Source organism: Lepisosteus platostomus, chromosome 10 (assembly GCF_059453375.1).
Source record: "Lepisosteus platostomus isolate fLepPlt1 chromosome 10, fLepPlt1.hap1, whole genome shotgun sequence".
Classification (NCBI taxonomy): domain Eukaryota; kingdom Metazoa; phylum Chordata; class Actinopteri; order Semionotiformes; family Lepisosteidae; genus Lepisosteus; species Lepisosteus platostomus.
Window position 1 is genome coordinate 42,667,885 of NC_142620.1, and position 25,677 is coordinate 42,693,561.

The 25,677-nt window shown below is 39.2% G+C and overlaps 1 protein-coding gene across 2 annotated transcripts in view; it reads left to right on the top strand.

The window, feature by feature from the left end:
- Positions 1–25,677, top strand: part of wdr44 (WD repeat domain 44) — a 55,076-nt gene that overhangs the window by 13,679 nt on the left and 15,720 nt on the right. Inside the window, exons 3-10 of one of the 2 annotated variants that reach the window (XM_088649074.1) lie at positions 2,572–2,649; positions 8,110–8,752; positions 10,417–10,547; positions 21,723–21,827; positions 22,476–22,612; positions 24,238–24,321; positions 24,665–24,771; positions 25,409–25,560. In XM_088649074.1, the coding sequence (XP_088505200.1) occupies positions 2,572–2,649; positions 8,110–8,752; positions 10,417–10,547; positions 21,723–21,827; positions 22,476–22,612; positions 24,238–24,321; positions 24,665–24,771; positions 25,409–25,560 (1,437 nt within the window). The remainder of the gene's footprint in view (positions 1–2,571; positions 2,650–8,109; positions 8,753–10,416; positions 10,548–21,722; positions 21,828–22,475; positions 22,613–24,237; positions 24,322–24,664; positions 24,772–25,408; positions 25,561–25,677) is intronic. The other variant, XM_088649075.1, reaches the window with a different exon arrangement.

The following is a 25,677-nucleotide window of genomic DNA, read 5'->3' on the forward strand; positions in this document are numbered from 1 at the left end:
ATGCAAGATAATCACTAATGTTGACCACACAACTCTGGACTACAGCTCCAAGGGATGATCACTACTGTGATCAGTCTGGCCATTACATAGTCATCATGCCTTAACAGACCTCTGTACAGATACGCTGCATCATTGCTAGGGAACAGAAGATAATGAGCTGGATATATGGATCATATTGGTCACAGTGGTGATCATTTTCTTTTATGTGATGGCAGAAAACGTTTCTTCTGTACCACCTTGAATCCACAAGCAGCTCACAACATTGAGTCCCTAGCCTCAGACTTGTCCTTAGGACTTAGGACTTTACCCAGCAAACACTGAATTGATTTTAGGCGAAATCGTGTGCAAAGTGTGTTTTGCATTTCTGGGCAAGTTCAACACTCTGCAAGATGCAGAACATGATATTTGACTTCCTTTGTGGTTCTGTTTACTGTGCAACTTCAGATTATCGTTATCAATGTAATGCACCCAAATGTCCAGGAAGGATATTTTTTTCTTGTTGCTAACTCTTATTTGTGGAGGGGGGTTGGATAAATTTAATCTGATTTTCAAAAATCAAGCAGATTGTTATGTTTGTTACTATGCATATATTTATTAGTCATCATTATTCATTTTTTAGGCTTATCCTAGACTTTTAGAGGTTCACTTTACAAGCTTTTAATGTAATTGTAATTTTCTAGAGGATACATAAACGATAAAACTTAATTTGGATGATAAAGGGTTAATTTTCTGTCAATAACAAAGGACAGTGGTCTTTTTTTTTTTTAATTGACACGTTAACAATAACAGTTGTCATCATTGCTTGTTTTCTGAAAGCTCGCTTTGCGGAGGAATTAAAATAATACCAGGCATGCCACTTTTCATCCTGTCTCCCTTTTCAGTTGACAGCAGGTGCCACCCCACTTTGATGATTCATTAAGACCTACTGGTTAGAAAGTTTTCTGTAGATCATTGCCTCTTTTTCTTGCTTGCTTCAAAAGCCAGGTAAAATGATAAACAGCTTATAGTATTACAATATTGTTTTCAGATATATATTAAATATATATCAGATATTTATATTTAAGAAATATTGTTATATCTTATACAGTATATACTGATGGGGAAAAAAGAAACGCAACACCTCCTCCTCCACTCTCTGGCCCTCCCATCTGCGTGGAACAGGCCGAAGAGTGACTCATCCGGGAAGAGGACCTGATGCCACTGCTGACGAGTCCATCGCAGCCTCTGTCTGGCCCAAGCCAGTCGAGTGTGACGTCTAGGAGTTGTGAGCAGAGGGCCTCTGACAAGTCGCCTTGCTCTAAGGCCAGCAGCATGGAGCCTCACTGTTCTGTCACTGATGTGGGCATTATGTCTGCTGGCAGTTTAAGCAGCAGTACAGGTGACAGATCTGAAATGATCTCTCAGATGGACCAGTCTGATGTTGCGGTCCTGCTCTGGTGTGGTCACTCAAACCTGTTGGGACACAGTGGAGTAGTGGCCTTTTTCTTGCAGTGACCTAAGCTTTGAATTAAGGCCTTTTTAAGGGTGACCTAATCAGGCATTGTTCCACCTGGACCTTGTTGGGGTAAAAGTTCACCTAACGAGCTTTCGTGTGATTGGCAAGTTGCAGTGCCTCACTGCACAAGCTGTATTGCTGGTCAGAGGGCTTAAAACAAATGGACAACGTTTTGTGAAAGTACATAAACTATAACTATAGTATTCTCATTACTGAAAATGTTGCGTTTCTTTTTTCCATTAGTATATACGTATAATATATTAAGATATTTGTGTTTAAGATATATTGTATAAGATACAGATATACATCGTATTTAGATTTACTGTTCACCTCTTGCACTGATTACAATTTTTTTTTTCTTTCACCGGTAATTTGACAGATTTGATCAAAGCTCAGTCTTGTGATCCATAAAACATTTACCATGTAGGGCCTCGGCTAAATTTCCAATTTTATATAGATTTTTTTAATAAAATTTACATTTTATATAGCTTGGCGCAAGTGTAGATAGATCGCCCAGTCCACTAGGCTCAATCACAAACCAGATAAAAGTCTTTCCGATGTATAAAATGACTTTTTATGGATGATGATCTCCTGCCAATTCTACTCTTGGCCAGATTAATGTCTATTTAAAACATATTTTTTCTATTCCTAATCTGGCCTGTGATGGATTTAAACTAGACTTGATTTTTTATACAGCACATCTTGCTTGCTATGCGTTACGTATTACATAATAAATAATGATGCAATGGTATCTGTTTCCATATATGAGAGTAATTTCTGCAGTAAGGTTTTTAGTTTTACTTCTTTTCCACATTCATAAGCATCTCCAGATTACGTGGGTAGCTGCATCAGCATGCGTAGGCTACAAAGGAACAAGTAATAGGTTTATTCCATGCTGAAAAAAAGAAGAAAAAAAACACAACGTTTCGGCCGTGGAGCCTTCTTCAGGTGTGAGCAATCACACGTAATCTCCAGATTACGATTATGGCAATATTATCAGGGAAAACCTTCCACGCTGGGAGACAGAGGTGTTTAAGGGCCGGATTTCCTCCCTGACTGTGTGCTGTGCATTACAGGAGAGCCAAGAGAGAAGAGTGCAGGATGCTTTCCCAGACTCCCAACAGCAAGAAGAGAAACCAGATGACCCTATTGAGGTTTGTTTCACTCATGCAGTTTGAGCTCTCCCAGTAGAAAGTCACTTTCACAGACCCCCACGTGTCCTAATAGGAGAATTCCAGACATGCTTTGGTAAGATACTGTTGGGTGATAAGGGTTTTTTCCCCACTCATAGCAAGGAAATTTTTGTGATTGGAGATTTTTGTCTTGTGCTAAGGACGAAACCTCCAGCATTGAGCCAGGTCCTTAGCAAATCAAGAGAAGGAAAATATTAATTGTGCTCCGGCCAAAGATCATAAGCACTACATAAGTTGAACTGAAGGTCAGAATCCCTGTTAAGCATGTATGCTGTAAAATAAGATTACCACACTTACCATTCTGGATCTTGAAATGTCAAACAGTTTTAAAAAGCAGGATGAGTTTTTTTTAATCAGACGGTGATAGCTGGTAAACTATCCTGTTAAAAATGTTGTGTATAAAGCCTTCAAACCTGAAACATTTTAAAAGTCCCAAATATGTCAGAGGCTAAAGGCTGAAATAGATTGATTACAACTGCTTCTGAAAATGTACGTTTATCCCCCTTTTAGGGCATTCAAAGAAACAGGAGTAAAACGCTAAGAGTATGAAATATACTTGATGTCTGTATTTTGACTAGGATTTGAAATTTGTAAAATGTACTGTAACTATAACTAGCCTAATTTTATAATGTTCTAGTCAAGAACACCATATCCAACAAAGCATGCACGAGTTAGTGTTTCATTGAATGTTGAATTTCTAATTTAACTTTGCTTCTAGGTTTCTGCAAATATGAAAGATTTAACTTTAACATACTTTGCAAACACAAAGAGGCCATTTAGGATCATACAGTATTTATCATTTGGATTTTAGTTCCTAAGTGGTGTTATCAGTTTCCATAACATTGGTATGTAGTTTGTCCTGGCCACCCACAGCCCTTTTTGTAAAGAAGTGCGTCCTGTTTTTGCAATAGGAATAACAGGTTTTTACTAATTGTTTTGTGGTCATTATTAAAATTGTCGGTGTATAGAAAACTGATTCATGCTAACAGCTGTGTAGTAATTTGCATGCCAGCACTGTTCACACGGATGGCTGAGTACTGTGTACCTCGGGTAAATAATTTATTACATCTCTCTTTTGTGTTTTTAAAAGACACTCACCCAAAGCAAATTACGGTCTCCAGCAGCCGGATGAGCAAACTAGAACAATTAAGTGTCATTTTGAAGATCTTAATTTTCTTTAATTAATGAAAAACATCACCCAAGCTCCTAGGGTTTGCTTGAAGACAGTGGCAAACCCTTGCTAATTATTACTTTTATCACACCTGAAGAAGGCTCCATGGCCGAAACGTTTTGTTCTCTTTCTTCTTTTTTTCAGCATGGAATAAACCTATTACTTGTTCCTTTGCAGCCTACGCATGCTGACGCAGCTACCCACCTGAACTTTTATTATTTTTTGTATTACTATAAAGGAGCCTGCTTTATTATGACTTATTTCCCTTTATATACTTTATTTTATATATACTTATATATTATAATTTATTTCCTTTCTTCTCATATTTTTCCGTGCTAACAAATCCCCCTAAAGCAGTTTCTGAAAACTTTTCAAAGCAAGTGTAAAGTAGTGTGGTTTGTTTTTTTTTACATGCAGGTTGTCATTGTCTTCATCTCAAATGCAAATATTTTCAAACATTTGAAAACTACAGTTGCTGGGAAGAGATTTCAAACAAGGCATTTTCACATATTCTTTCATTTCCAAAAATGTACTGTAATGTCCCACCAAGAGTTTTTTTTTAAGAAAAAGTTTATATAAAACTGTATAATGCTATTTTTTTCAGAGACAAAGTACATCAGACTTAAACAAGCTGCATGAGCTGATAAGTACAGTGTAGGAGCGTTATCTACTATTTTTATTCTGAATTTTCTATACTGTATATATAAAAGAAGTCTTTAAAACTTGTATTTTCCCTCGTGTCCAATTAGTACGCAGAGGAGAAAATTTAAATGTCGCTCTGTAGCAGTACGCTACTGGAATAGTTCAAAAGGTAAAAAACAAAACAAAATGCGTAGCTGATATATACACCAAACAACATAATGAAATCTAAGGAATTCAAATGCCTTTTCAGGTCTTTTTAATTTTCTGTTTTAGCCTTAAAAATGAACTACCCAGAGACTGTTTCTTGATATGGTGAACTGCAACAGCAGAAAAAATAACAAGATCTCTTTGGACTGTGGTTTTTGTTTTTTACCTTTGAGTTCATTAGTGTGCTGCCTTGCATTATCGACTGTAAGGCAGCAATGTGACATTTGACATACTGCAGTGGTTCTCGCATGGGAATGGAGTATCTTTTTCTGGTGTTTTTTTGTTCCAGCTTAGTTCTTAATCACAAGCTAATTCAATTCATTGTTTGAGGCCTCTTTTGAGGTTGCTTTTCATTCTTAAAAATCTGCATGAAATGTGAAATTGGTATGACCACTGTGCTAATGAGTGCCTTTTAATACGACTCTCTTTCATCTAAAATATAACTCATTCCTGTTTCCTCCCACAGTCCAAACACATATTGGTAGTTAATTGGCTTCTGGTGTGAGCGTGTGCATGTTTGTGTCTGTGTCTGCCCTGCAATGGACTAGCGTCCCACCTAGTATATATCCTGCCTAGTGCCCTTTGCTTGCCGAGATGGACTCTGGCTCCCCTGCAACTCTGTATTCGATCAACTGGTTGGAATATGAATGGAAGAAATGGACAAAATGACGGACTTGAGCAGAAGGAAAAACAATGACTCGCTGTAGGAGTAATTGATGGCATCATTCCCACCTGTGTTTGTTGATCATCAACTATTAAGAGCTGTTTAGTCAAATAAGGGAGCAAAGTCTCAATCAGTAGGTTGATGAGACTTGCTTGAAGTTCTGTGTGCAGAGGTTGATGGAAATGATGCACTGCGTGCTGAAACCTAAACCAGCAAGCAGAGTGGTTATAGGCAGCAATTAGGTTAAAAGAACTGGACAGTGAAGTGTCTTAAGTATTTCAGAGGAAATGAGTGCAGGACTGTGGAGCCCAACCCAATGATCTATAACAAGTGAGAGGGACAAATGGGAATGTGCCCCTTGATGATTTCACCCTGATAGAACTAGAACGTGTGAAGACTGTGCATGTACTTAGTGTCATTGTTCCCATCTTAAGCTTTATTGAGAGCAACATCAGGAGTCTACTGCAGTTGTGAAGTGAAATGGCAAATCCTCTGGTGCGTGCCTCATCTAACAGCACCATGCAATGGGCCTCTTGGGATCTTCAATCAAGCTGTCTTTTCACACCTCATCTGCTGCTGCTATAAACACATTTTCCTCTGAGCTGCTGTAAAAGATGTAATGAGACCTTAATGGTGCCAATGTGCTACTGTGACCCGGGGCACTTGTGGCATTTCTTGTGTGTGTGTGTGTGTGTGTCTCTGCGGAGGAGCTCTGTCATCAGCATGACACAGGTCAATCGCCGTGGTGCTGTGTGGGCCCATTTCGGTTTCGGAGGCCTTTGTGAAAGGAGAGGGGGATAATGCTATCCAGGATCAGTACTGCAGCCTGCCTCTTGGCTGGTTTTGTCGCCCATCCATTTTTTATTCCAGTGTTCTGTTATTTCTGAGATGTTAGGTCCATATTTTGGCTCTGTTGGTTTCTTGGCCGTGCTAGCGAGCAGACCTGCTGCAGCACATTAAAGCCAAGGCTGGCCTGCTCTTGAGCGAGCAGGCTTTGGCTCTCTGCTCTTGATGGAGAGTGCAAGAGCTCCCCTCTTCTCCTCCGACTCTCCTTCTGTGTTTCTAAAACACCTCTTCACATTCTCACAAAATGGACTACCTGGCACAGTTCCCTCCTTTTAGAAGACATTACACCAAATAAAATAATCTCTCATTAAAGTATCAGATGGCTTTCCCAAGAAAGTGTTTTATTTTATCTTAGATTACCATAGTAAAATTATACTTTTGCCAAGACCTTTCCCATGTAGTTTCCACTAATGAGGCTTGGTTCTGCTTTGCTTTCAGTGAGTTATTAGTCACAGCTTAAAGGTATGGTCATAATGTCCAGCATTTTGGCAGAAAAGCAACTACTTTTATTTTCTCACTTTAAATTCACAATTTCACATTGCACTGTAGAGTGAGAACTGTTCACTAAACTGTGCACTACCCTTACTGAGGACTGACTGAGCTGCTTTACAAAATCCAATTACTGATCTTTGCCTCAAGTCTGGATCTCTGTGTTGAAGCCAGAGCTGTGTGCTAATTCACTGTCTGCTATCACTCTGCATCGCTGTGTTATCAGAGGTTAAGCCTCTCTCAGTACACATTTGGATTGTTGCTTGTGGTGACCATAGTGTTCCACTGTATTGTCTTGGTCCTTCAAATCCCAATGAACTGCAAAGAAATAAAAATTGAAATTGTCTGTATATACACACCTTTTTAAATTTTTTAAAACATTTGACATAACTGGCTTTGCCATTAATATATGTATCGAGGCAGAAGGTCTTCCTTGTATCTCAGGCCTTAGGTGTTCTTTGTAAGAGACCGGATTCTGTTTCCCTAGATGTCACCTGTTATTCATGTTGACAGCCCCTAACATGTTGTTCACTGTTACTCTATTCTGCTGGAGAAATACAGTACACTTCTCTAAAATATTAATGTGGTAAACGTCCCTGTACAGTAGTTGGGATTTTCTTATTTTCTCATCAGATTTGAGTGACATCAGACAGACAGCAGCCTTCATGACGCCGGTGTCTAAGAACATAAGCTCGTAATAGAGGCTACAAACTGTCGGAGGTTATTGCAGCTCATTTAGCTCATTTGGTTGCTAGCAGACAATTAATTGGAGGATCTCATTCAGTTTTTCTTGATGGAAGCCATTTTATCAGCTTTGTCATCAAAGTAGTGGCTTGCCCTAGACTCCCACAACATATTTATATAAAAAGTGCTTGCTGTGCGGTTTAATATGCATTTCCACGTGATGGTTTGTGTTTTACCATTGATTGTGAAAAAGTTGTTTGGGGTTGGCGTCACACGTGTTTGATGATTGTGAATGCTCGAATTATGGTTCTTCGGTAGTCTCCCGTGTTAAAAAACATAAATGATTCATTACTTTTATTATACAGTAAGTGCAGGATGTTCATTTAAGCCTTGGAACGGACTTGATCTCACTCTTGTTTTGACTGATTTGGAAGAAGCAAAATTGTTTGTTTTTTTATCAGTATCATGCTCCTCAAAACTGTATACAATATTTTATCTACTGATCTTACTGATGCAATGTGTGTTAGTAAGTAACCTAACAAAAAAAGTTGTTGTGATTTATGGGCTGAAGGGCAGTGCTGCTTCTTTTGTGGTGTTATGTACAAGGTGTGTAAATATAGTTTGGTTTGTACAGGAATTTATAATTATTCAATACTGAAATACATATTTTAAAAGTTTGTAAAGAGCAGGAGTTTTTAACCGTTGTCTCCCCTGACAGATTATCGACAGCATCATTGAAGAAAGCCAGAAAGACAGCACTACTGGGGATTCATTGCTGGTGGCAGTTAAACAAGACTTTGGAGATGAGAGTCCAGGTCCCTCAGACTTAGGGTCAGAGCTGCAGAACAGGAATGCAGAGTCTGTAAAAGAGCAGCTGCCTCACGAAGGCAACAAAGAGCCTGTGGACCGCAGCCGAGGTCAGGACTCTCAGGACGGGCTCAGCAACGATGCGACACAGACTCCCTGTCCAGTAGAGGACCGTCCCAAGACTGAACGGATGTCGGAGGCCATGAAGCCTCCAGACATCACCAGTGCCATCACTGAGGAGAAGCCCTGCACGCTAGTGCCGGACAGCCGCACCGACGGAGTCCCGGAACCCAGAAAGGCAGACATTTTAGAGCAGTTCACCATGGCAGATGACCAGCCTGACAAAGACTCCTCGGCCCCAGCCAAACCCCCCAGGCAGTTCACCGTGGAGCCTGACATTGTGGCCAGTACCAAGAAACTCCCTCCGGCACGACCCCGTCCGCCTTCTGGCGCCCCTCCACCCCGGCCTCCCCCCCCGACGCGCCCTGCTCCTCCACCCCGGAAGAAGAAGAGTGACCTTGGACCAGAGTCACTGCGACCGTCCGGGCTGGAAGGTGAGAGAGTTTGTGCTGAGCACTCATTCCATAGTGTTGTGATACATGGGTGAATATTTCCAAAATGGCTTTAACATGCCAATTATTATTTTTTATACACTGGTTGATTTTATTTTTCTATAAAAGGACATTATTTTCAGCCGTTGAAAGCTATATATGAACATGCTGCATTGGAGCGTTATAATTTGTTTCCAGTGAGATTTTGCACTATTTCCTCTGAAATGAAAGCCATTTAAAAACAAAACCATGCCCATTAAGCACCATAAGGTAAAAATCATAATGGTTGCTGATGAAATTGAATAACGTTTGCCATGGCTATGCGTTTCGAAAGAGGGAAATGTTACCTGTAGTTACACACATAAAAAGGGGTGCATACAAGCGATCACAGATCATACAGGAATGACTGAATAAGAAGGTTGCACAAGTACCGATTTATATGAAAATGTATTGACCTTCTGAAATTAAAATTCAGGAAAAGATATATTTTCCTGACACATTAATCCAGTTTTTTTTTTTATAAAACCCCACCAGGCTAGCAGTCACAACTACTTTATTCCTGTTTTTTCTGTCCAGCTCCTCCCATAACAATTTAGAGATGGCGCTGCCGGCTGTAAATTTCAGTTTCCTGGGGAATCTGAGCACTTCGGGTGTCCTCTGAGGACAAAGCTTATTGAGTAGAAAGTTTGAAATGACCTTCCAGCCTTTAATGGGATGGGTTCTCTGTAGACAGACTCTCGTCTGTTTTTTTTTCTTTGTTCATTGGACCTAAACAGATATTCAATATGAATAATTAATGTTGCTTTGTATCCTCTGCAGAGGCTTTTCAGAAGCCGCACACTCACTCACACCCCCACAGACAGGTGCTCAAATACAGCCCACACACATTTCTACTGCATGTAATCAGATGGGGGAAAAAAAAAATGAATTAGCTTCATGTTTTTTTCCGGGTTCTGAAAAAAATTAAATCTAGGTTAAAACCTAAATTGCCATTAACATGTTCTTTTATGTTTTAGCTTCTGATTGTTTCTCAAATTCTTGGTTTTCTGCAAGTCTTCATCTTAATTATATGGCTCTGTACAGTGTGTACAGCATTTCCAGGCACTCCAATGGAGTGGTTGTATTTTTATGTGATAAAAGTTTGGTTCTACATCTCATTGAGCATCCCCTTAATATGCAGTGCTGAAATCCATTCTGCATTTATTTTGTTGGTAAAGCACAGGAATTAACTATATACAGAAAAAAATGTCCATTAAGTGTGATGACCTCACTTGGGAGAAAAGAAGGGCAGATTATAAACTTATCCTGGAACCTTACTGTATTGTTTTCTTCCAGATAATGTTATACAGGAAAAAGAGTGGTTATTATTCTGATTTTCTAATGACTTGTTATGTTGTGCACATATCAAAAATATGTGGGAAAGCCTATTTCATGCGAAATGTGGTCAAGCATACATTACACTGTTTTCAGTTACCCTTATAGCATTACTAATAAACAAGCCTTTTTGACTTGCAGCGTTGAACAACTTTGTGAAAAGCATTAGTGGCCAGTGCGATTAGACTAGGGGACAGCATCTAATGGGGTTCTTTAGTGACTTTCTTCCAATGGCTTGCCATGCATGGAAATAAGTGCCGTTAGACCAGTTTTTCTGCCATTCTTGTTTACAGTCCTTGGAGACACAGTTGAATCCAGTGGCCTGGTGTCTCCGAATACTGCGGTGGAATCTATTACCAAGGAGCTACAGCATTCACTAGACTTGGCCAGCGCCACCAGTGGAGATAAGGTGGTCACAGCTCAGGTCAGTGGGTTTTCACATTTCCACCAGGAAGTGTGAAACATTCATAAAGATTGCACTGACTGCTTGTTCATGGGAACTTGGATGTAAACCAGATAATGGAGGCCAGATCCCATTTAGTTGCATTTGTCTTTTTTTCATCATCCTTTGAAAACTGATGTGTATTTTCTAAGAGCTGTGGAAAGCTGAAGTCATTCGGCTAGCAAATGACAAGGACTTTGGAATGACAATGAGTAATGAATGTACCGTTCTTGCAAAGTAAACTAATATAATAATAATCCTTACACTTCTATAGTGCTTTTCTGGGCACTCCATTCAAAGCACTTTACAGATTATAGGGACTCCCCTCCACCACCACCAGTGTGTAGCCCCACCTGAACGATGTGAAGGCAGCTGAGGTGTGCCAGTATGCTATCAGTGGGGAGGATAACAGAGTGATGAAGCCAATTCATAGATGGGGATTATTAGACGGCCATGATTGGTAAAGGCCAATGAGACATTTGGCCAGGACATGGGGGTAACACCCCTACTCTTTTCGAGAAACACCCTGGGATTTTGTAATGATCAGAGAGAGTCAGGACCTTGGTTTTATGTCTCATCCAAAGGACGGTGCCTTTTTTAGAGTTTAGTGTCCCCATCACTGTACTGGGGCGTTAGGACTCACAGTGTGAGCACTAATATCTTTGATTTGGTTTGCCTTGGTGCTTCCCATGCATGAACTGATTTTTAGGATGAGATGATTTGATTCCTTCCTTTGGAAATTATGTTCAGTCCTGATGTTGTAACTGTCTGTATAGACCTTAGGGTTACTCAGATGCTGCTGGGGAAGTGCATATACACTGGAAGAGGTGTTAGTGGGGCCAGCGGGGGGCGCTCACCCTGCGGTCCATGTGGGTCCTAATGCCCCAGTATAGTGACAGGGACACTATACTGTAAACAGGCGCCGTCCTTCGGATGAGACGTAAAACCGAGGTCCTGACTCTCTGTGGTCATTAAAAAATCCCAGGGCGCTTCTCGAAAAGAGTAGGGGTGTAACCCCGGTGTCCTGGCCAAATTTCCAATTGGCCCTTACTAATCATGGCCTCCTAATAATCCCCCTCTATGAATTGGCTACATTACTCTGCTCTCCTCCCCACTGATAGCTAATGTGTGGTGAGCGTTCTGGCGCACTATGGCTGCCGTCGCATCATCCAGGTGGATGCTGCACATTGGTGGTGGTGGAGGGGAGTCCCCATTACCTGTAAAGCGCTTTGAGTGGAGTGTCCAGAAAAGCGCTATATAAGTGTAAGCAATTATAATTATTATTATTATTATTATATGTCCATATCTTGGGCTATCTTGTCTTCTATTGAACTGATCTGACTAAGCACTTTGCTACTGTTGGATAAATGTTGGCTCCATCACAATACATACCTTCAGTTTTTCAACCTTGCAAGTCCACACTGTTGTTGACAGACCCATATTCATTTTAGTGAAATGCATGTTTTTTGGAGGGTAGCTTCCACCTAGCAGTTGTCCTCCATTGTCATTGTAAATTTGGGAAGTAATAAGTTTTCAAGTGAGTCATAACCCATGCTGTGGTGAATTTTAAATACCTCATGTTACCTTATTAACCTGAACTTTGTAACAACATTTCAACTAAAAAAATCTTCAGATTTCACATAAAAGTTGATTCAAGTAAATAGTTCAAATACTGAATTTAAGTTCTTGAAAGTTCAGCTGGAATGCAAACAAAATGGCACTGACTAAGGAACATAAAAGAGGAGGCCATCTAGTTCATTTGGTTGATACGGATGCAGCCATTCAAAATGTGCGGGTGATACCGCATTATTTTGCGGCGTGCTTTACGCGGACTACCGCGAGTTACCGTACATTCTCTTATAATACCGCAATTAAAATAATAGTATCCGGAATTTCCGCAAGGTGGAGCTAATGAAGCTCAACCTCTCATGTTTGAGCTGTCGCCATCAAAGTCTTTAACGAAGATATTACTAATAGTATTAATAATGAATGACCTTGGACAAGCTGTAAACTCAAAGTATTGCCCTGGTCCACATTCTTTTTTTCATTGACCGTCTTTGTAAAAGTAACACCACAGCATTTCGCAATCACGCATTTGTTTCCAATCATGCAAAGTACAGTAATTTTTGAGAATCGATTCACCATGCCTTTCACATGCTCATAAAAGAGATTGATTTAGGAACATAAACATATTACCGTATGCAAACTGTACTGTATACAGTATGTATATGTATATGTAATGTCTTAACTGTGCCCGTTTAAGTATTGAATATTTATATGGAATTTTACCACTGAAGGGAAATCTTAGTACCTGAGCATAAAAAGAATAGGAGCATACTGTAACGCGTGTGAAGGCCATAAACGATATTAATTTTGGAACTTAAACATACAGTATATGGCTGGTCTCGGTACTTTAAAGAAAACATACACACCAGTATTCCATTTCTCCCTAAACATTTTAAGCATCGAAGTCTTTAACTAACGTGATAACGGAGTTAACAAGCATACTTTTAGAATTTGATTAAAAGGGAATATAATATGGAATCGCGTATCTAAAGAAATTAATAATGATATAATTATATTCATGTACCTCAACACAAGAATAGTACATGCTGTACATTGTCTGTTGCAACGTAAATTGCAAATATGCACTTGGAATCTGTCCAAGCCCTACTTTGTCAGGCATTTTCTTTTACTGCAGCGGACATAAAAACTCCCTTGCTTTTAACAGAGTGTTTCATAATTTCTAACTACGAAAATTATTTAAACTGCGACACTTATCATTCAACCAGAGCTCGAAATATCACAAGGATCCTCTAGAGCACAGCAAAGACTGTATTAAAAGAATCGTGTACTGTATCTAAAGAAATTAATAAGATATAATTATATTTGTGTACTGCGACAGGGCTGTGTAGGGCTGTTTCACCTCTCTCTTCATGTGACTCTATTCAAAAGCCATTTAGCAAAGAGGGGATGAGAAGAGTGACAAACTAGTATACTTTAGATCTTTTTTTTCTGAACCGGGGAAAATCTGATCATGTTTCTCTATAACAATAATAAAAAACATTATTTTACATATCACCTTTAAAAGTGGCATCTCAAAGCAATGCAGTAGATGGAAAAACAGTTAAAAGGACCAAAGTAAATACCAGACAAACGCAAAGGCGTTTTTAATAAAATGCTTTTATTCATTCAGCAGAGAGTGAGAGGGACATCCAGCAGAGAGAGACACACATACCGGTTTTCATTGACAAAAAGTAATTGTTTTTTTACATTCCTCTTGTCTAACAGGAATGTTTTGTTTGTGGACAGACTGTTAGACTAGAGGAAAAGAGCGCCTCCTTCTACGAAGCATTTCGTTGATCCGATCACAAATTCTTTTCCAGTCGCACGAAGTAAGGGTTGAGAATCTCCGATTCACCATGCTACTAATGGTTTCCCGGAGATTGCAAGGCAAGGCACTTTTGCCTCTGGACCCATCGAAATTTACAGACGTGGTCCACCCCCAGTAAATTTCAAAAGTCACAAGATTTCGAAACACGGGGGCGGCATAGCGGTCGGCTCTTGCTTTCCCGTCCAATGAAAGGCAGGTTCCTTTTGCCGAAGTTGGGAGACATTAGAGGCTTGCCACACCTGGACTGTTAAACCAACGCATTAGCACGTCAAACCCCATTGAGGAGCCGGGCGCAATAATTGTTTTGTCCCTTCATTTACTGATCTGCATTAATTACAGAAATCGAGTTCCTGCTCTTTGCAGACGACCTGGTCCTGCTGTCGCCCACAGAACAGAGGCTGCGGCAGAACCTGGCACTGCTGAAGAAGCACTGTCAGACCTGGGTGCTGACAGTCAATCTGGACAAGACCAGAGTTATGGTTTTCCAAAAAGAATATTAAAGTATTGGCTTTAGTATTAGCCATACAGAATATTAAAGTGTCCCTTTCCATTCAGCGGATGTATGAGCCGCTGTGTCCTATCTTCTGACAGTCGCTGTTGTGAATGTCTGTAGAGTGTATTCTTATTTTTAGTACTATATTTTTATATTATATTCCCTATTAATCAAACTCTAAGAGCACTCTGTCAAAGTGCAATGAAATACAATATTGTTGTTGTTGCTGTTATTGTTGTTTTTATCCTGTAAAGCGTTTTGAGAAGCCACCTTTAAAGGCGATATATACAGTGCCTTGCGAAAGTATTCGGCCCCCTTGAACTTTTCAACCTTTTGCCACATTTCAGGCTTCAAACATAAAGATATAATTTTTTTATTTTATGTGAAGAATCACCAACAAGTGGGACACAATTGTGAAGTGGAACAAAATCTATTGGATTTTTGAAACTTTTTTAACTAATAAAAAAATGAAAAGTGGGGCGTGCAAAATTATTCGGCCCCCTTGCGTTAATACTTTGTAGAGCCACCTTTTGCTGCGATTACAGCTGCAAGTCGCTTGGGGTATGTCTCTATCAGTTTTGCACATCGAGAGACTGAAATTCTTGCCCATTCTTCCTTGCAAAACAGCTCGAGCTCAGTGAGGTTGGATGGAGAGCGTTTGTGAACAGCAGTTTTCAGCTCTTTCCACAGATTCTCGATTAGATTCAGGTCTGGACTTTGACTTGGCCATTCAAACACCTGGATACGTTTATTTGTGAACCATTCCTTTGTAGATTTTGCTGTATGTTTGGGATCATTGTCTTGTTGGAAGATAAATCTCCGTCCCAGTTTCAGGTCTTTTGCAGACTCCAACAGGTTTTCATCCAGAATGGTCCTGTATTTGGCTGCATCCATCTTCCCCTCAATTTTAACCATCTTCCCTGTCCCTGCTGAAGAAAAGCAGGCCCAAACCATGATGCTGCCACCACCATGTTTGACAGTGGGGATGGTGTGTTGAGGGTGATGAGCTGTGTTGCTTTTACGCCAAACATATCGTTTTGCATTGTGGCCAAAAAGTTCGATTTTGGTTTCATCTGACCAGAGCACCTTCTTCCACATGTTTGGGGTGTCTCCCAGGTGGCTTGTGGCAAACTTTAGATGAGACTTTTTATGGATATCTTTGAGAAATGGCTTTCTTCTTGCCACTCTTCCATAAAGGCCAGATTTGTGCAGTGTAAGACTGATTGTTGTCCTATGGACAGACTCTCCCACCTCAGCTGTAGTTCTCTGCAGTTCATCCAGAGTGATCATGGGCCTCTTGGCTGCATCTCTGATCAGTCTTCTCCTTGTCTGAGCTGAAAGTTTAGAGGGACGGCCAGGTCTTGGTAGATTTGCAGTGGTCTGATACTCCTTCCATTTCAAGATGATCGCTTGCACAGTGCTCCTTGGGATGTTTGAAGCTTGGGAAATCTTTTTGTATCCAAATCCGGCTTTAAACTTCTCCACAACAGTATTACGGACCTGCCTGGTGTGTTCCTTGGTCTTCATGATGCTCTCTGCGCTTTCAACAGAACCTTGAGACTATCACAGAGCAGGTGCATTTATACAGAGACTTGATTACACACAGGTGGATTCTATTTATCACCATCAGTCATTTAGGACAACATTGGATCATTCAGAGATCCTCGCTGAACTTCTGGAGTGAGTTTGCTGCACTGAAAGTAAAGGGGCCGAATAATTTTGCACGCCCCACTTTTCATTTTTTTATTAGTTAAAAAAGTTTCAAAAATCCAATAGATTTCGTTCCACTTCACAATTGTGTCCCACTTGTTGGTGATTCTTCACATAAAATAAAAAATTTATATCTTTATGTTTGAAGCCTGAAATGTGGCAAAAGGTTGAAAAGTTCAAGGGGGCCGAATACTTTCGCAAGGCACTGTAAAAGCGCTGATTCTTATGGAATGTGTTCCGCCGGGGAACAGGTATAACCTTGTTCATGCACAAAAAGTGGCATGTTACATTATTAATTTGGGTGTCTCCTCTTGCCAGAAAGCTCTAAATTGCATTTTGAGTGCGTTTTTTGACTTTTTTTAAATTGCAACCCGTAAATAAAGCTGATACTGTTTAGACTTATATTAGGATTTAGACTTATATTAGGATTATATACTTTGTGAAAAGTGATAGTCTTTTAACCTTTTCTGTGAATTTGCTTGTTATCTAACAAATGCATTCTTTTAGAATTTGATTAACAGGGAATATAATATGGAATTGCGTATCTAAACAAATTAATATAATTATATTCATGTACTGTCTGCCGGAATAAACTGAAGAGGTTAGTTAATGCGACACAGAATTACTTTCCACCCCCTCTACATTCTCAGATTAGAACAGACTAACCTTCTAATGAAAGACGGTCCACCCCCCACGGACAGGAAAAGTGCCCACAGGCACTTAAACTTAATATGGTCAGTAACAGTAAACAGTAACATGGTCAGAAGGACCACGTACAATCGTTTCCAAAATAACCACATGTAAGACTCTGATGCTTAGAATGTTTAGGGAGAAAGTGGAATACTGGTGTGTATTTCTTCTTTGAACTACCAATAAGAGCCATATACAGTCTGTAACGTAGGGATTTCTATATGTCTTTATTTAGTGGTTACATTAGTGACAAAGGCTAAACTTTTAGCTTCAGTAACGCGTACATATCTCCCCTTTTTATAAAACGACATGGTTGTAAACTGTTCCAGAGCCACTGTTGTTTCATCAGTGAAAAGTACGTCATGAAATGCCTCTCCCTGTTCAATCCACTGGAAAAAAGAAAAGGAGCATAAAGCGTCTGATGGTCATAAACGATATTCATTTAGGAACAGCATCAGAGATATGTTTTTAACTGCACTGCATTGGAGAGAATACCATAGTGTGTGTTTTTTTACTCCCAGGCGGAAACTGGCTTCCATAAGAATCAGTATGGCTCAGAGATTAAATATAACTTCACTCGCACCAAACAAATGTATATTTCTAAATATCACAACATGATCGAATGTAAGTCATTTTAATAATAATGAATAGTCACCTAGGCGTTACAATATAAACATTTATATTGATTTAAATCGCGTTTTGATTTAAATCGCAAAAGCGGGTTTAAATATATGTGTTTTCTGATTCACAATCAGACAAATTCAACATAAATTGATATATTTGTCTTATAAGTATCTTAATAAACTTTCAGCATAGCTTTCTCCCCGTTTAGATTTATTTTTCTTGGGATCTTGGGATCAAACGTGGAAAGATTAGATTGTAATCGTTTTTATTTTTTAAATACATTTTAGAAAAGTGTAATCTATGCTAAAAATGTCTCCTTCGGATGAGACATAAAACCGAGGTCCTGACTCTCTGTGGTCGTTAAAAATCCCAGGGTGCTTCTCGAAGAGAGTAGGGGTGTAACCCCGGTGTAACCCCGGCGTCCTGGCCAAATTTCCCATTGGCCCTTACCAATCATGGCCTCCTAATAATCCCCATCTATGGATTGGCTACGTTACTCTGCTCTCCTCCCCACTAATAGCTGATGTGTGGTGAGCGTTCTGGCGCACTATGGCTGCCGTCGCATCATCCAGGTGGATGCTGCACATTGGTGGTGGTGGAGGGGAGTCCCCATTACCTGTAAAGCGCTTTGAGGGGAGTGTCCAGAAAAGCGCTATCTAAATGTAAGCAATTATTATTATTATTATTATTATTATTATTATTAAAAAGCTGTACACCACCTGCTATAAAGATACATATTGTGATACTTTCGGGTTCAGATAGGACAGACACACAAACTCAGACTTGCATAGTTAAAGCAAGTTAAAGCCTTGATTTTATATATCACCTTTAAAAGAGGCATCTCAAAGCAAAGTAAATACCCAACACTGATTGTACCCATCTGTCATGCTAATAAAGCACCTTGAATTGAATTGAGAGAGAGAGGTTTAAACTGTGACACTTATCATTCAACCAGAGCTCGAAATATCACAAGGATCTCAAGAGCACAGCAAAGACTGTATTAAGAATATACTAGTGACAAACTAGTATACTTTAGATCTTTTTTTCTGAACCGGGGAAAATCTGATTATGTTTCTCTATAACAATAATAAAAAACATTATTTTACTTATCACCTTTATGTGATATCACCTTAAGGACAGCACATACAAGGGTTAATTGCACAATGGACCGCGCAAAGAAATTTAAAATAGTCTTCTTTAGGTGTGAGGGCAGGAGTGGATCGCAGAAGGCATAATCAGCAAATTAGGAAAATAAAGAACAGGACAGGCGAGACGTTTATCCAGAGAGCGAGTGATCAGAAAAAGGAACAGCTGTTACGCCCAGGTTTTATGCTCTCTCTCTGCTGAATGAATAAAAGCATTTTATTAAAAACGTGTTTGCGTTTGTCTGGGTATTTACTTTGTAATCTGTGGTGTACATCTACTGTATTGCTTTGAGATGCCACTTTTAAAGGTGATATGTAAAATAAAGTTTTGTATTATTGTTATAGAGAAACGATCAGATTTTCCCTGGTTCAGAAAAAAGACGATTAAAATCTGTAATCTTTCCACTTGTATGTCATCGGAAAATACAAGAAGTTTCTGCTTTGTGTAAGGATGGTATCAAAAAGTAATCTAAGTGGTGAGAAAGCTGTGCTCCTCAAAGCGCTTTACAGGATAAAAACAATAAGAACAATAGTGTTAGGCTGGGCAAACGATTTTTTTATAGAAATACAAAATGAGATATAATGATGTGTTCCGGCTTAGACATTAACGACATTAAACCGGTTTCACAGGTATTTTCAAAGTAGAAGGGGGCGAGATTTCCAGCGAAAGACACCTCCCCCCTCCAAAACCAAGGAAGTACAGTACTTACTAGTTAAGAAAGCTAGGCTCCTCAATGAAATCGCTTTAACATGCTAATGCATTGGTGTAACAGTCCGGGTGTGGCAAGCTTCTAATGTCAACTCAACTCGATTGGAAAACAATGAACATATTCTTGAATTAATAGCAAACATGGTTTACATAAAATACATTTTTCCAAGAAAGTTTATAATGATACGATCTATAGCTGAAATCTGAGCCTAAATAAAAAGAAAAAGCATTTTCAGAGAGCAATTACGCTGTGTTTATGTAGAATAAGTGATTAGGTTTATGAGCAATCTAATTACTTATTTGTTTAAAACGCTATATAAAATAAAGTTTATTATTAATTTGCTGGACAGAGCGGTGAACATTATTATGCATAAGACAAAGATAACGATCCTGATCAGTTTAGAAATCTGTGTACGCTGTAAGGTTTTTACTTCTTAAACTTTTAAAATACACGTTTCGAATAGAAAGAAATTCTGTTCCTGGTACAGTATGTACGTATAGCAAACCAGCACGTCTTTTTTCTCCAATCAGAGGGGTGTCAGATGGTGTCAGCCAATCACCATTCTGAAGCCCTACCATGATCTCTGGTATGTGGAGACCCCAGAATTCTGTCCCATAGTTTAGACAGATGATAGATACTTTTATTGATCCCGTGAGGGAAATAAAGTAAATCATTTTCATTTTAGGAAATTATTAAACGCTCGGTTAAAAGCAAAGGAGATTGTCTGTTATAGTGGACATAAAAACAAGAGTTCGCTGGCATTATATCCTAGAAGACACAGACCGGCGCCAGACCGGGAGAATGCCCGCAGCGTAAAAGAAAATGCCTGATGAACTAGGGACTGGACAGTTTCCAAGTGCTTGTACAATCGATGGAAATGTTCAAATAAATGTGCAAAAGAAATAAACAAAATAATCATTTATTTCATTATCATATTGGCTAGCTAATGTCCTCTCTTTGCTAGTTAGTGGCTGTGTTTCTGCGTTGGGTAGCAACGGGTGACTGTTCTCAGGCGGAAGATGTAAACAGCTTAATTTTCGTGTTAAATATTTTTTTTAAATTAAAATTCATTCTATACAGCAATCGCATATTTGGGTACCGTTTCATAAAACTTTCATGCTTAAAATGTTTAGGGAGAAATGGAAGAGTGTTGTGTATTTTTTCTTTAAACTACCAAGACCAGCCATACACAGTACAGTTTACGTACATACAGAAATGTTTATGTTCCTAAATTAATATCGTCTATGACCTTCAGATGCGTTATGCTCCTCTTCTTTTTATGCTCAGCTACTAAAATTTCCCTTTAGTGGTAAAATTCCATATAAATATTCAAAACTAAGCAGATTATAATGTGCACAGTAAAGACATTAAATTATTAAATCTTTTCACTACCAACCAATGCACCACGAGTGCCCCTGTCGGTCATTTTGGCCAGCCAATCACTTACCGCGGGGCACTGGAGGGCTTGTGGGTAGGTTACCGTACCGCGGGTTTGTACCGCGCATTTTGAATGGCTGCATCTGTAGTAGCTACTAATCTGAAGTTCTCATCCAGCTGTTTCTTGAAAGATATGTGGGCATCAGCTTTGCTATCATTGATGGGTATCTTGTTTCAGTCTCCCACAAGCCTTTGTGTAGAAAAAGTGCCCCCTGTTTTAATTTTTAAATGCATTTCTCTTTTATTTCCTTTTCTATGCTCTGGTTTCAATTGTGATTCTATAGAAGTCCACAGTGTTGACTTGATCAATGCTTTTCAGGGTTTTGAATAGTGTCCCCTCATAGTCTTTTCAGTTCAAGGCTCAGAAGATCTAATTCTTGTCAGCTCTAGGTAAAGGGCATTCTTTTAAGCTTGGGAAGATATCTGGCATTGTTTCTCTAGACAGATTGAAGAAAAGCAATATATTTTTTGTAATGTAGTGATCACAATTGTGCAGAGGGTTTTAAATGAGGGCTTTCTACATTTTAACATCAATCCCTTCAGTTTGTTTTCTTTCGGTTGTCCAAATCAACTTAAAGAAGACATAAATGCAAAGACAAGCATTTTCGCCCAGCTGAGTGTTTCCCATCTTCCCCTTATTGTAAGATAAATTTCATGTAGCAATTTGTACTTGGGAAATTCTTCCTTCTCCTGTTATTGTGAAGTCGCACTGTTACCAAAGATGCAAGGTTCAGCACTTTCCACCACATGTTGCATTACAGTATATAAACATTAATATTTTCTGTTTGTTTTATGATTGGTGTCTGAACTGGTACATTTCTCATATAACCTTTTCAGATTCACACTTGTAGTGCATGTGCTATAGAAGAACTGGCAAATGATCAATGCCTAATTTAAAGGACAGACAACAGCCAAAATGGCAAAGATGGCATCATCTTTTCTCAATTCTTTCAGGAAAATGGCAAGGCAGCAGATGGACAGATGTCCACATCAGCTGGAAGTGAAACCCTAGGACCCCAGAGGCCGCGGTCAAACTCGGGGCGCGAGCTAACAGACGAGGTAAGGTCTCTGCAGCAGGGATGTGTCTCATTTGGAAATGCAGTTTGCTGAAACAGCACACTCTGCTCGCACATCGGTGGAGTTTGACTCTGCAGGGGTGTCTGGTGAACTGCATTACATTCTGTGTATTAGCACTCTTTTATTTGAAATATATTTTTTGTAGCAAGACATAAATTGTCAAGGAATTTGTGTGCAACTGTGGAAGAAGGAAGAAGCTTTTATTTTATGGTTGTATCTGGTTTTAAAAATCTTTCAATTTTATCAGAATTTGAACTCATTGGCATCGCTTGGGATGTGAGTTAATATCTATTTAAGCACATCTTAAGTTTTATCATATTTGTTGGTCATTTCACATGTATATTCCTATTTAATTCTACGCAAGCATTATTACTACTGAATGTTTTTAAATGTTCAAAATATTTGCTGCAGAACATGTCTAAATAGCAAACAATTGCGGTAATTGGTTGTCAGAATGAGACATAGTTTTGAGAAAATTTGTAATTCATATTTTGTTGCACTGTAAAGCCAGTTGGTGTAGCTATTTTTTACTACCTAAATATCAGCATTTTCACACCTTTCGTGATTCAGTAGTATAACAGAATGCTTCTGAATGGAGGACGGTCTCTCATTCTCCAGTGTTTTTTTTAGGAAATTTTAGCAAGTGTAATGATTAAAAACCTGGACACTGGAGAGGAAATCCCACTGAGTTTAGCAGAGGAGAAGCTGCCAACTGGTATCAACCCCCTCACGCTGCACATCATGAGAAGAACCAAAGAATATGTCACGTAAGGACTCCTGAAAATCTGGCAGCTGCATCAGAATTCTCCACATGTTTTCCTGCGGGGCTTTCAAACAGTTTCCCAGGAGGGCTGCAGGTTCTTCTGGCCATGGGAAATGTGGTCAACTTGGGTCACATGTGAGATCATAGCAGCAGATTTGCAGACACATCTTCAAAATTGAATTTCATAGGGACAATCTATTTAGTTACCATTTTTTTCCATAAACTTTCAAAATCTTCTTATAGAATCTGTATTTATTATGTTTGAACAGATGTTCATGGTGCACGTTTTAATCACATTTTTGCAGAATAAGATATTTAATTTGGTTTCTTCATGAACTCTCTATAGCACAACATTTATTGATGGAGAACGTCAAATTTTAGCTTTCAAACCATCTCGCAGGTGATTCTTTTCTTAGATTTTTTTTTTGTATTGGCATTAAAGCCTGGAAATAAGGACAAAGACATTTTCAGATAAAATAATTTTCAACAGATGGGGAAAGGTTGGGATATTTATCCCAAAAAATACCTATCGCAGTGAGCCATGGGAGGATTATGAGTTTGAGGGAAGAAGATTGAGAGTCTTGCAAGAATAATCTGTACTCATCCAATTTTTAAATTTTTGAGGGAATTTAAAAGTATGTTAGCCTGCTCCAGTCAAAGATATATTAGCAGTTACGTTAAAGCTGGAAATGAGCCCTGAGGAGCTCAACCAGTAGAAGCACTTGGATTTGAGCCTGGATCACATCACTAGCCAACTGTGACTCTCATGCCAAAAGGCAAGCACAGCGACACCTGGCTTGTACGGTAGATATGGCTGCTGTTAGATGGAGATGTGCCTTTTCTCAAGCCAGCGCTGAATCTCCTGTTACTGGGCTGCACTGTCTATGAAGTGTTAAAAGACAAGCACTACAAAAGTGCATGTGTTTGAGGAGTACTGTATGTCCACAATTCCTCCTTCTCCCATGTGCAGTTGTAGGGTTTCTTGCCATGAACTGAGAAGACCATACCATTGGCAATTCCAAATAGGTGTAACAACATAAACAGCGGCAATTATAACTTTGTAAAAATGGAAAAATCTGGCATCTTCATGAATCTTGAATGGTATGTCTTTACAAGGTGCTAAAAAAAGAATCTGTGGTGCTACACCCATCTGTTGATTGAGTGTAACTTGTTGTTGGAAAATTGTAAGGTGAAAACTTGTAAACTGAAAGCAAAATTCCCATTACTTTATAAGTAAGACCTTCTGATTTGTACTCTAGGTGTAGAATATCACCCAATACTTAATTTTACCCATACAGAGCACTGGATTTTCAAATTAAAGACCACTAATGTTAATGATGATTTTCATTTTTCAGTAAGGATTAAACACATTTTCTTTCATAGAACATCTCATAACATTCAGGACGTCAACAGCTTATTCATTCATGATTCTGCCATTAAACAATGACCTTTATACATTTTGAAAAAACAAAAAACTAGCTCAGTGCAAATTTGTCCAGTCAGATGCTGAGTGCTAGCAAGATCCTCTCAGCTGACATTCTGGGAGTCATGCAAACTGATTATGCACCCTGCAATTTGTTTGTATGAAAATTCATTGGCACTGTTCACTCTGTCTGTTTTTTGTTACAGCAATGACGCAGCTCAGTCAGATGATGAAGATAAATCACAGAGCCACTTAACAGACAATGATGGTGGGAAGCTAAAACAGAAAACGTAAGAGCGTTTAACATAAACAAACTTCATTCACGAGAATCTTAGGTTGCGAGTCTTTTAGAGTAAATTGAAAAACAGAAATATCACTTGTGATCAGGTGATTAATGCCTAAAACACTTAACCTTTCCAGATTTTTTTAATATTATACGTCTCTGAGGAAACCTGATCACTATTAATAAACCTTGCAAACTGCACAGAAGATAGGCAATTTATATTTACTGCTTGTTAGAAAAAAATATAATTTTCAATGCTTCAATCGAGATGTGTGATACATTGGCAAATGCTCTTCTCTTTTTACAGTTCTAAGGTTATGGTTTGTTTTTCCTACATGTTACACTTCTAGTACGCAGCTAAAGAAGTTTTTGGGCAAGTCTGTAAAGAGAGCTAAACACCTGGCTGAAGAGTATGGTGAGAGGGCAGTCAATAAGGTGAAGAGTGTGCGCGATGAAGGTATGGTATGAGCTGTTGCAGTTCAAGCTTATGAATAAACTCAAGCCGATCTCCCTGCATTGGGTAATACTGCAGTGAATCAATATATAAGGGGATCCTGTTTGCATCTTCTTTTCCATAAAGCAGATTTAAGGTGTACCGTGGTCCTCAGACATTGCTGTTTATTATCCAACTCAGGAATTGGGACCCACAGATCCATAGCCCACAGCCCTCTCTTTCACAAAAGAGGCTGAGGGACTCAAGGCCAGCTGCTCATTTTTAGTTCTTGCTCTGTAAAAAGTATCTATGTAAATTGACATTAGGCTTTCTTGGATACAAGATAATACAACCTAGTTTATCTGTTGTTTGCTACTGAGAAGTACCAGTATACATATTTTAATGGATAAAACCCTCTTTGGGGGAAAAAATGCAGTGGAAACTGTCACTCAAGAACTGAAAGATTTGAAGTTCCCTCAGCACAGAGGAAGTAACAGTATGCTGTGAGCGTGACCTGTATAACAGTGAGACAGAAAAGTGAGTTCAGTGCCTGTCTGAAAAAGACAGTGTTTCGTGTGCATCTGTTTCTCTGTGCATGCGTGTAACAGACAAATAACTATCTGTACCCCTGCTGTGAGCTGTATTTCATGTTTTTTTGCAGTGTTCCACACTGACCAGGATGACCCTTCCTCTAGTGATGATGAGGGAATGCCCTACACCAGGCCTGTCAAATTCAAGGCTGCTCATGGGTTCAAAGGCCCCTTTGACTTTGACCAAATCAAAGTTGTCCAGGATTTGAGTGGAGAGCACATGGTAAGCACCTCTAGGTGACCTGTCAGATGAAAGCATTTCATTTTCTCCTTTATGTCCTGGGTTCTCTGTCAATTCAGGTCTTTTATAGCGACAGTGCGTTGCAAGGTAACAGGCTAC